Source organism: Ornithorhynchus anatinus, chromosome 11 (genome assembly GCF_004115215.2).
Source record: "Ornithorhynchus anatinus isolate Pmale09 chromosome 11, mOrnAna1.pri.v4, whole genome shotgun sequence".
NCBI lineage: Eukaryota > Metazoa > Chordata > Mammalia > Monotremata > Ornithorhynchidae > Ornithorhynchus > Ornithorhynchus anatinus.
Window position 1 is genome coordinate 47693194 of NC_041738.1, and position 13582 is coordinate 47706775.

At 46.3% G+C, this 13582-nt stretch overlaps 1 protein-coding gene and 1 long non-coding RNA gene across 2 annotated transcripts in view; one reads left to right on the top strand and one right to left on the bottom strand.

Moving 5' to 3' along the window:
• The window catches only part of WFDC1 (WAP four-disulfide core domain 1), a 32162-nt gene extending 20380 nt beyond the window's left edge, over positions 1-11782 (bottom strand). The window contains exon 1 of the mRNA XM_029074519.1: positions 11634-11782. Within this exon, the coding sequence (XP_028930352.1) occupies positions 11634-11768 (135 nt within the window). The 5' untranslated portion in view covers positions 11769-11782. The remainder of the gene's footprint in view (positions 1-11633) is intronic.
• Positions 10705-12390, top strand: LOC114814975. The gene is made up of 2 exons (XR_003762765.1): positions 10705-11018; positions 11652-12390. It is a non-coding gene; the product is annotated as an uncharacterized LOC114814975 (long non-coding RNA).
• Positions 12391-13582: the final 1192 nt, after the last annotated feature.

Below are 13582 nucleotides of genomic sequence, written 5' to 3' on the forward strand. Positions count from 1 at the left end.
TTCTGGCAAAAAATAATCACAGAACCAAGCAACCATACTGTTACCCCGCCTTTGTTTATTTTGCTTTTTCAATAATCAAGGTCCCTTTCTCATTTATCGTAAGATTACAGAGATTTTCATGTCTTGCTATAAATGCAGGCTCATCTCTCCAGCTATTTTGAATAACTAATTTCCAGGGCCAAGGAATCCTTACATTTCTTCACCTTTTAGGTGTGGAGATGAAGCCTAATTGATACTTCTTTTGGCCAGAGCCCTGTGTGAGAGGGCGAAATCTCTCATCTTGGAGCTTTTTCTTGCCACCTTGGGTTTTCCATTTCTTACATCCTCTAATTTAATGGCCCACTCATTGCCTACAGGGTCATCCAATTAGTCTTAATTGTCTCATTACATAGTCATAATTGTCCCCCTTGTGCCCTCCTCTCCCAGGGAGGTGGCCTCTTACTACGAAGCTGAATGAATATAACAGCTTTTGTTTTTCAGTAAAGTTATGGAGCATTAGAAAAAGACTCCATGACTTTTATTAACTCACAAGGCATAGAAATGTCTCTAATGAACTCTTGTTTACCTTCAAATGGCTCTCTCTATACTCAGTTGAAATTTGTATCTCTGGCATGTAAAAATCCATGATCAACTGAGGATCATTTGAGATTGAACAAATTCCTTACCAAAAGGAACAAAAAATCCTGCAGTTTCCTCAATCCTTATACCTGCAGGATTTGAGTTATGTGTTGCAAGACTATTTCAAAGCCCCTATAAGAGATTTATATCTTAGCTTTGACCATGACTTGGATTATCCAGCTTTACAGACTCTATTGGCTCTATTAAGATGTTTTATTCTTGTGGATTTTTTTTTAATTTTTTGCCTTCAGAAAAGTTACTGCTTTTCTCAATAGCCTCACAAACCCTTTTTATGGGTGATATCCTCAGGAAGTCGTTAAGGGGAGGAAAAGCCAAAAGTTCAACTAAGGAAGTTCCAGTTTTGTGTGTTTAAGGGGCAGACCGTGTCTAATTAGTGTAGGCTTAGAATAACTAAAGCAAAATTATTCTTTTCTACCATGAATCTCTCTATATTCTCCCTTTTCAAATATGACATCTTAATTCTGGTTACGAATGTTGACACAACGTAGTTAATTCAAAAATGCTACCAATGAGGTTTATTTTTCTTTATTGTGAAAGAGAGCCATTTTACTTTTCGAAACCATTCGTTCTTTCTCTGGAATTTGGACGTCATAGAAATCTAAATATATTTCTCCCTGGAACAAACATTCTATATATTTTAAACCTCCAGAGATTTCATTTTCATGATTTTAGATGTTCCAAACATTTCTGTCATGTGAAAATAATTTTGATCGTTTCGTTGAAGGGTCGCTTGGCTAATTTAAAGCCAAGCTCGCTTGTCATTTGAAGAATTTTCAAGGAAAAAAATGTACTTTCTTAATACAACAATTCAGAAAATAAATTAGAGTTTCCGTGAAGTAGTCATGCATTTATTTCCCATGTGTGATAAATCTCATCCTCCCTCTTAGACTGTGAGCCTATATGGGACAGGAGCTGTGTATTAAAGTAGATGCAAGATAATCAGGTTGGATACAGTCCATGTCCCACATGGGGCTCGCCATTTTATTCCCCATTCTACAGATATGGTAACTGAGACACTAAGAAGTTAAGTGACTTGTCCAAGGTCACAAAGCAGACAAGTGGCAGATCCAGGATTAGAACCCAGGTTCTCTGACTCTCAGGGCCGTGGTCTATCCACTAGGCCATGCTGTTTCTCTTCTCCAGAGGCTACTATAATGCTTGGTACATAGTAAGCACTTAGTAGATACTATCTGAGACGGGTGTTGGGTAGGGATTGTCTCTATTTGTTGCCTAATTGTACTTTCCAAGCGTTTAGTACTGAGGTCTGCACACGGTAAGCGCTCAATAAATACAATTGAAAGAATTATTATTTCTGGTTAGAGATCATACATGTTAGTAATTTTTTTCTTCTTGCGATAAAATTTTACCAGCCCAGCAAACGCAAGTATGAATTCAAAAATCTAAGTTCTCATGAACCTGACACTGCTTAGCTCAGATTAAAAATCGCCTTCGGTTTGAAGAGTTTTGGATTTAGGAACAGTGACCTCATTCCCAACTCGCTGTTTGTATAGGGCAGGGAGATCCTAGGGTCACTTGGCTCTTGAATCCCATTTTGGAAGAATGGTCAACTAAGCACTTGGGAGAGCATAATACAATAGAAATGATAGGTAGGCTCACTGTCCCCAAGGAGCTTAGAGTCTAGATCTGCTAGTTTCATAGACAGAAATGTATCATCAATGGTCTATTAATCACCTTAAGGGATATTGGAAAAAAGACGTGTTAGCAATTAGATTTATTGAACATTTACTATAGTCCAAGAACTGGGTAATTAGATAACCGACACACTGACCACAACATGGCCTAGGGGAAGGAGCATAGGCCTGGGAGTCAGAAGACATGGATTCTAATTCTGACTCCACCACTCACCTGCTGTGTGATCACAGGATGAATGACTTCTTCTCTGTACTTCAGTAAAATGGGGATTGAATAAATTTCTGTTCTCCATCCTCCTTAGACTATCAGCACCAAATAGGAGAGGAACCTAGGTCCTAAACGGATTACCTTGGATCCACTCCAGTGCTTAGTATAGTTCTGGCACTTAGTAGGCACTTAAATATTACAATTACAGCTCAAAACCTCAGATAAGCGACTAAATATGCAAATCAGGGATTTAGCTGTTTAAAGTTGTTCAGATACAAATCAGTCCTTGGGTCAAAACGTTAAAAGAGAGTAGAAATCTCTGCAATGACCATACAGTAGAAATAACACCCAGAGGTAACCATAGTGGGCTTTTTTTTTTTTTCGCTGTAGACAGAGTAGACAGAGAGGTGTTCAAACAGTTTGGTATGGTGAACTGGCTATGAATAACTCATAAGAACCAGCAACCTCTGAAGGTGTTGGTTGTAAATTGGTTCCATAACCAGAAAGCCAATGAAACAGTATGGCGTATTGCATAGAGCACAGGCCTGGGAGTCAGAAGATCATGGATTCTAATCCCGGCTCTGCCACTTGTCTGCTGTGTGACCTTGGGCGGGTCACTTCACCTCTCTGGGCCTCAGTTCCCTCATCTGCAAAATGGGGATTAAGACTGTGAGCCCTGTGCGTGACAGGAACTGTGTCCAACCCAATTTGCTTGTAAGCACCCAGCGCTTAATAAGCACCTGGTACATAGTAGGTGCTTAAAAAATACCATAATTATTTTATTTATTATTATTTACTTCAGCAGGAATAAAACAGACCCATCATCCCAACCCTGGTAATAAGGTGACTCTGCAATTCTACCTCCCTTCTGTCCCTGTCCCTGTGTTGCCAGGAGTCTCCCCTTCATGAACCCCACACTTGCTGTCTCCCCACCACACATATACACACATCCTTCTTCCCCCTCCCCTGCCCCCTTTCCCCCCTCACCATTAACATTACACTGTTCCCTCTATGGAGCAGTTCTTTGAAACTTTTGGCCCGTCTTATAGCTGGGTCGGTCTTTCCCCACTTGGAGCCCCCAGGGACAACCAGAACTATGGTAACCAGGCCGGGCAGACCGGGGCAATGGGAGACCACCTGGGAGAGGAGCACCCTCCCCTTCCCCCCAGACTTCCTGAAGAAAATTAAGTAATTTCTCTGCCCCGGTGTATCCCTTGGAGTCAATCAATTTAACAGTGCTATTTACCGAGCACTTACTGTGTGCAGAGCACTGATATAAGCACTTGGGAGAGCACAATGATAATAATAACAATGTTGGTATTTGTTAAGCGCTTACTATGTGCAGAGCACTGTTCTAAGCGCTGGGGTAGACACAGGGCAATCAGGTTGTCCCATGTGAGGCTCACAGTCTTAATCCCCATTTTACAGATGAGGGAAATGAACCACAGGGAAGTGAAGTGACTCGCCCACAGTCACACAGCTGCCAAGTGGCAGAGCCGGGATTCGAACCCATGACCTCTGACTCCCAAGCCCGGGCTCTTTCCACTGAGCCACGCTGACTCCAAGGAATACACCAAGGGCAGAGAAATTACTCAATTTTCTTCAGGAAGGATGGGGGGAAGGGGAGGGTGCTCCTCTCCCAGGTGGTCCCCCGTTGCCCCGTCTGCCGGGCCTGGTTGCCACAGCTCTGGTGGTCCCTGGGGGCTCCAAGTGGGGAAAGACCGAGCAGGTATAGATGGTCCCTCCCCACAAGGAGTTTGCAGACTAGAGGATGTTTCAGAGGGAAGTTCTGGTCCTAGATAAAGATAAAACTAGATTGATATCACTGGGGAATAAGGGAAAGATCAAGAGAGCAATTGTACGCTTCACCCTTGGGGTTCATCTAGCTTGCTTCCCCAGAAGAGACCCATTCAGTATTCATCCTTAGGGGAAAGACCCAAAGTTAATTCTCCCCGACGCCAAAGTAAGGGGTGGGAAGTGAGAGGTGACTCTCCATCCCATAGGAAGCAGGGTAGAGTGCCGCGACCTGCTTTAGAAGCTTCCGGGACTTTATCACTTTCCAGAGACGTTGGCAGACTTGAGTTTGCTCCTCAACTAGGAAGCAGTGTGGCCTAGTGGAATGAGCATGGGTCTGGGAGTCAGAGGACCTGGATTCTAATCCCAGTTCTGCCACATGCCTGCTCTGTGATCCCGGGCTGTGTGACCTTGGACCACTCACTTAACTCTTCTGTGCCTGTTACCTCATCTGTAAAGTGGGTATTTGGACTGTGAGCCCCATGTGGGACAGGGACTGTGTCTAACCTGATTATCTTTGTTTCTACCCCAGTGTGTAGTACAGTGCCTGGTGCATAGTGAATGTTTAGAGAAGCAGCGTGGCTCAGTGGAAAGAGCACGGGTTTAGGAGTCAGAGATCACGGGTTCTAATCCCGGCTCTGCCTCCTGTCAGCTGTGTGACCGGGCAAGTCGCTCAACTTCTCGGTGCCTCAGTTACCTCATCTGGCAAATGGGGATTAAGACTGTGAGCCTCACGTGGGACAACCCGATTTCCCTGTATCTACCCCGGCGCTTAGAACGGTGCTCGGCACATAGTAAGCGCTTGACAAATACCAACGTCATTATTATTAACAAACAAATGCCATTAAGAAAGGAAAAAGACCCGATTAGACTGTGAGCCCGTCACTGGGCACGGGATCGTCTCTGTCGGTTGCCGAATCGTCCATTCCAAGAGCTTAATACAGTGCTCTGCACATAGTAAGCGCTCAATAAATACTATTGAATGAATGAACTAGTAGTGCCATTTTCTGTTTGCGTTGGCCCCAGCCACGAACACTCGGTGGTCCCCTCAGTAGTCACCTGGGACAGCAGTTCAGGGCTGAAGGCTGAAGGCCGCCAGCTCTCGGCTCCTCTCCCTCTCGGTCCCGGTGACGGCGGCGCACAGAGACATTCTGGGAAAATGCTCACTCTGCCTTCTTTTTCAGCGTCCCCTGCCCTTTCCCCTTTTCCACTGAACAAACTCTTCAAGCTTGGAAGTGCCAACGTGTCAGGGAAGGGTCAGCAGAAGGAAAATGTTATGGGCCAGACCTGATGCTCCACCCAAGATCACCTGGAAGCTATAGCAGTTGAAGAGTAAAACAGCCCACTTATTCGGGACTATGAGTCAAACACTCCATAATTTTACCCGATTCCTTTTTACTTCCCACTGAACTGATGGGTGGAATTTAAATAATAAATTTGCTCCAACACAGATATGCCATTTTTTCCTGCTCCGCAGGAATTTTCCGAAACTTAAAACTGCCTTCAGCATGCCCCGGTCTTGCAAGATTTCCTGTGGGTTTTTTTTTTAATCTCATTATGGCCTTAAATGATGCTTCTGCTACCCAACGCGTTCTGCCGTTTAAGATCGTCTACGTTCAGTAAATGGAGACAAATCTCTCCAGAACCAATACAAATGACTTGATTGCAAATTTGCAGCATTTAAGCTTCTCTTCATAAAGCTAAGAGTCAGGTATTTAATTCCAATTGAAATTACCCAGGACCTCAGCACTGCATTTTATTGTAATGCCTATCAGTTATTATGAGAGTTCTGGCTGCATGAATCACTTTTATATTGGAATGGACCAAACGATGAGGAATAATAGGGAAATGGCCTTGGAGAGTTTTGCATCGCCAGGCACTGTACTAAGATACGAGATAATCGGGTTGGACACAGTCCCTGCCCCACATAAATCTCACAGTCTTTATCCCCATTTTACAGATGAAGTATCTGACACACAGAGAAGTGAAGTGACTTGCCCGAGGTCACACAGCAAGGAAGAGACAGATGGAGGACTAGAACCCAGGTCCTCTGACTCCTAGGCCTGTGTTCTTTTCACTAGTCCCTGATGCCAGGAAACCTCTTTGCTCTTACTCTTCTTCAACACTCCCCTGCCTGGTCCCCCAGGAGCGGGTATAATAATAATAATGTTGGTATTTGTTAAGCGCTTACTATGTGCACAACACTGTTCTAAGCGCTGGAGTAGATACAGGGTAATCAGATTGTCCCACGCGAGGCTCACAGTCTTAATCCCCCTTTGACAGATGAGGGAACTGAGGCACAGAGAAGTGAAGCGACTTGCCCACAGTCACACAGCTCACAAGGGGCAGAGCTGGGGTTCGAACCCATGACCTCTGACTCCCAAGCCCGGGCTCTTTCCACTGAGCCACGCTGCTTCCCAGTGTTGCGTTGGTCTGTTGTGCTGGGTCTGGCCTCCCCATTTTCTCTGCAGAATTTGGAAATCACCGCCTCCACCCTGCGAACAAATAAACTGCCTGTGGGTTTCTGACTCAGTTTGAGCCAGAAGACCCCACCTCTTGCCAAACTTTTGAAGATTTCAGGAAAGAGGAAAACACACACAATTGGCTGTGTGCCTCACTAGAAGGTTATTTGAAAATTACTAACATGTAGTTTCCTGCTTTATGATGGTTCTCTCTCAAGAACATGGTGTAGTAGGAGTAGGACAGTTAGAAAGTTCAAACTAAATCCTCTTCGCGGATCCTAAAGGCGACAGAAGACAGACAGCAGGTTTCTCCCAGTTCCTTATGATGGCGGTTTTCATTTAGCTAAAACGCTCAGAGGGCTGAGTACTAATAAAGCAGGAACGTCTGGAAAACTTAGGCAATTAGCTAGCACTGAAACAAAACCAAGAATGTCCGCATTCGCTAGGGATACATTTCCCACTGGACGAAATTCTTCGGGGATTTTTAAAGGCACATGGTACTTTTTAAAACTTCCTGCCGTTGATAGATGCCATTTGGCCGTCCATCAAGCGGAGGGTTGGGATGGGATGTTGCCCATGGGTTTTCTAGCGACTGAGCAGCGGAAGTTCTCTACGGAAGGAGTCTACTAGGGAAAGAGCGCGGCTCAGTGGCAAGAGCCCGGGCTTGGGAGTCAGAGATCATGGGTTCGAACCCCGGCTCTGCCACTTGTCAGCTGTGTGACTGTGGGCGAGTCGCTTCACTTCTCTGCGCCTCAGTTCCCTCGTCTGTAAAATGGGGATTAAGACTGTGAGCCTCACGTGGGACAACCTGCTGACCCCGTATCTACCCCAGCGCTTAGGACGGTGCTCTGCTCATCGTAAGCGCTCAACAAATACCAACATCATTATTATTATTTACTCTTTTATAATTATTCAGAGGGAGGGAGTCGCAGATTATCATTCATTCATTCATTCAATAGTATTTAGGGAGCGCTTACGATGTGCAGAGCACTGTACTGAGCGCTTGGAATGGACAAACGGGTAACAGAGAGAGACAGTCCCTGCCCTTTGACGGGCTTACGGTCTAATGGGGGAGACGGACAGACGCGAACGATGGCAATGAATAGAATCAAGTCTGCAGTTCAGCAATCCCTGGCATCTCTTACAAAGAGTTTCCAAAAGTCACTCAGCTTGCCCCGCCCACATTTAACACTCTTCTGCACACCTTCCTCCCTCCACTGTTCCCCTGCATCACCAGGCCAAGAGAATGGAAATGCTGTGTCTCCCAGACTGTGAATCAGACGGCCCGAGGCATGTGGTAATAATGCCAAGGACTGACCTCATGTTCCTGCGGAATGGGCTGTGCAGACAGGACCACTGATCTGAGAGCCATGAACCACTTCCCCAGCCCCTGAGCTCCCTTCCTGAACCAGATAACCCACCCAGCTGCTTGACTGTCAGAACCTTTAAGGGTTTTTTTTTTTATGGCATTTGTTAAGCGCTTACTACGCCCCCCCCGAGCACTGTTCTAAGCGCTGGGGGAAATACAAGGTAATCAGGTTGTCCCATGTGGGGCTCACAGTCTTCATCCCCATTTTACAGATGAGGTAACTGAGGCACAGAGAAGTGACTTGCCCACAGTCACACAGCTGACACATGGCAGAGCCGGCATTCGAACCCCTGACCTCTGACTCCCAAGCCCGGGCTCTTCCCACTGAGCCATGCTGCTTTATGAGAAGTAGTGTGGCCTAGAGGGAAGAGCATGGGCCTGGGAGTCAGAGTACGGGGTTCTAATTCAGCCTCTGCCATGTGCCTGCTGTGTGACCTGGGGCAGATCGCTTCTCGGTGTCTCGGTTTCCTCATCTGTAAAATGTGGACAAATCACTTAACTTCTCGGTGCCTCAGTTTCCTCACCTGTAAATTGTGGATACTATCCTACTTCCTCCTACCTCGGCAGTGAGCCCCACGTGGAACCGGGACTGTGTCCACTCTGTTAATCTTGGATCTACCCCAGTGCTTAGTACAGTGAGAAGCAGCGTGGCTTAGTGGAAAGAGCACGGGCTTGGGAGTCAGAGGTCATGAGTGCTAATCCTGACTCTGCCAGTTATCAGCTGTGTGACTTTGGGTAAGTCACTTAACTTCTCTGGGCCTCAGTGACCTCAACTGCAAAATGGGGATCATGTCTGGGACTCTCATGTAGGACAACCTTGTGTCTATCCCAGTGTTTAGAACAGTGCTTGGCACATAGTAAGCGCTTCACAAATACCATCATCATCATCATCATCATCATCATGTGTAAGATATATAGTAATTGCTTTACAAATACCATAATTATTATTAATCATTACTATTTACTTAATAAGTCCTGAGCACTGTGCTAAAGGCTGGCATATCAGAAATAATATCTGTCCTTCACAGGGCTCAAAGTCTAAGAGGGAGAGAAAGAAGGTATCAAATCTCCATTTTACAGATGAGGAGACTGAGGCACAAAGCAGCAGCGTGGCCTAGTGGAAAGATCCCGGGCTTGGGAGTCAGAGGTCGAGGGTTCTAATCCCGGCTCCGCCACTTGTCTGCTGTGTGACCTTGGGCAAGTCACTTCACTTCTCTGTGCCTCAGTGACCTCATCTGTAAAAATGGGGATTCAAAAATGTGAGCCTCACGTGGGACAACCTGATTACCCTGTATCTCCCCCAGCGCTTAGAACGGTGCTCAGCACATAGTAAGCGCTTAACAAATACCGTAATTATTATTATTATTAACCTGGTCACGGTCACTCTGCCCAGACCAGTGCCATGCTTTTCAGCCTTCCAGAAATCGAGCGTTCTCAGCCTGCTGTTAAGGTGGCCCTAGGCAGATACGGTCTTAGAGTTCCACCTCTCACACAGGTTACCGCAAAACACAATCCAACAGGGCTTTAAAAGAAAGGCACAGCGAATTCCTTTGCAACATCCTATCTGCTTTTCTTACTTCCTGCCTGATTTCTCTTCGGTCCTGGGCAGATGAGTCAGGAGCTATTTTCAGTTGACCTAACCCACCCTACCTCACAGATTGTCAAGTATGACGCGGAGATCTCTTTCATTTCTGCAGGAAAGGAAAGACTGGACTTCCTAATCCTCCCTCCACCTCAGCCAAATTTCACTTTACCACCACCTCTGGGGAGCCGCTACGAACCACCCGGTTTCCAGTCAGTCGGTAGCATTTAGCAGGTGCCTACTGTGTGCAGAGCGTTGTGCTAGGGCTCGGGACAGTCGACAGAATTAGCGTCAGTGGTATGTATTGAATGCACACCGTTAGGCAGCACACTGTATTACGCTCTTGGCAGAGTACAATACAACAGAGCTGCTAGACGCATTTCCCGTCCGCAAGGAGCTTACCATCTAGAGAGGGAGAAAGAGGTTAAAATAAATTTTAGGTAGGCTTTTTGAAAATGAGGCATCACCTCTACATTATAAGAATTCCCTGGGGAAACGATATGAGTTCGGTAGGAGAGATAAAACAATAATAACAATAATAATGATAGCGTTGGTATTTGTTAAATGCTTACTATGTGCAGGGCACTGTTCTAAGCGCTGGGGTAGATACAGGGTGCAGGAACACCTGGGGTATGTGTGTGTTTGGTGGGGAAAGTCCAACTGTGGGAGAAATCACGCTGGTCTGGAGACCAAGATTTGGCTTATCCAAATAGCAAGACAATAATAATAATAACAACGTTGGTATTTGTTAAGCGCTTACTATGTGCAGAGCACTGTTCTAAGCGCTGGGGGAGATACAAGGTAATCAGGTTGTCCCACGTGAGGCTCACAGTTAATCCCCATTTTCCAGATGAGGTAACTGAGGCACAGAGAAGTTAAGTGACTTGCCCACAGTCGCACGGCTGACAAGTGGCAGAGCCGGGATTCGAACCCACGACCTCCGACTCCAAAGCCCGGGCTCTTTCCACCGAGCCGCGCTGCTTCTCTAGGCTACGCCAGAAGTGTGAACCCATTTAGACCAGAGGTGGGAGCAGTTTTCCTTAACTTTTCATTTCTATCCCGCTGTCCGTGTGCTCGTTTGACCAAAAAGCAGAGAATGGATTTCCATCACCAAAGTGCCCCCTCCTCCAAAGGCGCGAGCAGTTTCACCCTATAATACGGTACAGACGGGGGCAAGGGCGTTCTGAGCCTTCACTGAAGCAAGACTGCAGATCCACAAGGCCAGGATTTCACTAACTCTGCCTGAGATGCCGTGGGACGGAAGCCACAGGAGACGGACACTTACCGGGGTGGCCCGACAGACTCTCCGGAGGTGAGAGCGGTGGGTGTCGGGACCGGCCAACGATGAGCCGCGGCTAGCCGTGGCCGACAGCCGACTCCTGTGATCCTAACAGATGTCGGTCAGGAGGCGGATGGGAAAAGCTCCAGGTTTGGGGAACGTTATTCTCCGTTCTAGTTCCCATCTACCCCGGGCTAGCTTTCATTCGGTTGTACTTAATCGTGTTTATTGAGCGCTGACTGGTGCAGAGCACTGAACTTTCTTATTTCCTCGTTCAGAATGTGTTTCCGCGATACCATATACCACACATTCTCTCGCTGGCCTATTTTCTTGACTATTATCCCCTCCTTTTTTCTCCTCAGCAGTCATTTAAAGGCAGTAATCACTCTGGGGCATGGGGCGACCTTTTCCATCGTTGCCCCAGATGGGTGGCGAAGCCTTAACCCGGTTATTCAGCTAAAAAGGGCCCAGATAGAGGGGACGTAATACAATTCACGGGTATCACAAACGCTCAGAAGCCGTTAGAAGTGGGGAATACAACTCACGTGAGCGTTTATTGCAAGAACGCGATTTCGACAGGACACCCCTTAGGCAGACAGGCCCCGAACAGCGCTCCCCCACCTATCCTCTCCTCACCCAGCTACTTACGTCGTACTTCTCTTTCAGTTTCAGATGCAGTGCACGTTTCCAGAGATTCCTTGCCAAGCCTGTTTCCAAGAGTAACAGTAAGATGCACAGGGCTCCGAGAAACAGCCTTCTGCCGAAAAGGTGTTCCTTTCCCATTCTGGTGTCGCTGAGATCCGATTTCTCAGGGAGCCAAATAAGATGAAGAGCCCAGTTCTGTCAGAATGCGGATGACTGAAGCCAGAGCTGAGGGAGAGAAGGACTCGGTGAAGCCAACGGCTTCCCCGTGTAGCCTCAGCCCTTAGCGTGGGTTGTCGATCTAAAGCTGGGAGCCGCTGAACTTTCTTGGTGAAACTCAGATCGGGGCCTCAGATCTGGAGTCCACAGGCGGGCGCACGCACCTCCTTCAGTCATAGATGGGAAGATTATTTTTAGACCTTTGTTCACCACATCTGGCACTCGGAGAGCTACATTCAAAGCCAAGGCATCGGATCAGATGACAGCTGCAGGGGAATGGGAAAAAAAAAAAAAGATCTTGGAGATGTGGGCTGGGCAGTTTTTAAATAAGCGGTTTCCCAGGACTTTCCCACTTAACAAGCGCTTCTCCCGGGCACCGGCCTCTCCCCCCAGTAGGCATATTGCTCTGGGGGTCTGCACCCTACTGGGACACAAATACACAAAGTGGGGATGTAATTAGTGCACCAAGGGGATTCATTTCCTGAGCCTGTTAAAATAAACATGATAATGTAGCTGTTGCTAATAAAGTCAAGTACGTTCAGTTTTCCAAGTCCTTTTTTAACTGCAGGACAAGCTCAGGAGAGAAGAAATCTGGGTAATTCTGTTGCATGAGAGATGAACCAAAAACTTGTGCCCGTCGGTAAAAGTTTCATTTAAAGGATGACCTCGATGACGTTGCACTCTTCTGATGAAAGGCTGATGCATTGAACATGAAGGACGGTTTTCTTCTGTAAAGCAGGTTAAGGAAAATAAGCACTAACAAATAAGTGAAAGAGCACAGCCTGGAAGTCAGAGGATCTGAGTTCTAATCTCGGCTCTGCCGCTTGTCTGCTGTGTGGCCTAAGGCGAATCACTTAACTTCTCTCTGTCTCAGTTTCCTCATCTGTGCAATGGGAATTTTATACTTGCTCTCGCTTCTTTTTAGACTGGGAGCCTTGGACTGTGTCTGACTTGTCTGTCTTGTATCTACTCCAGAACTTTGAACAGCATTTGGCGTATAGTAAGCGCTTAACAAATACCCCTATCATTATCATGATTATTTTGTGTATCTCGATGGAAGAATTTTTTTTCAAATATCACAATTTCTTTGCCCAGAACATAGGATCTCCATTATTGTGACTTTGAAAAGTTGAATGTTATTTAGGGTGAACCAGATATTTTAATATGTATTTTACCCCACCTAGATCCCGACCAAAGGGGAGCTAAATGTATTCAGCCACTGGCCCTTTGACTTTTCTCCCCTGTGAAACTTGCTCCAATTGATGGATGAACCTTATGGACAGGGATCACTCACCAGGCCCCCCCAACACCCACCCCTCCTGGAATTCAGGTCCTTGTTCAACGATTTCAGAGATTCCAAGTCCCCAGAGTTGCCCCGGGCCTGATGAAGAGGGACCCCAACCCTGCAGAGGGAGTCCAGAACTGGCTTAATAATGATTATAATAATAATCAGCATGACCTAGTGGAAAGAGCATGGGCTTGGGAGTCAGAAGATGTGCTGTGTGACCTTGGGCAAATCATTTAACTTCGCTGTGCCTCAGTTACCTTATCTGTAAAATGGAGATTAAAGGTGAGAGTCCCACGTGGAACAACCTGATTACCCTGTACCTACCCCAGCGCATATAACAGTGCTTGGCATATAGCAAGCACTTAACAAATACCATTATCATTATAATTACTGATAATAGTATCGTGTTAAGTATTTACCATGTGTCAAACACTGGAAGAACTACACT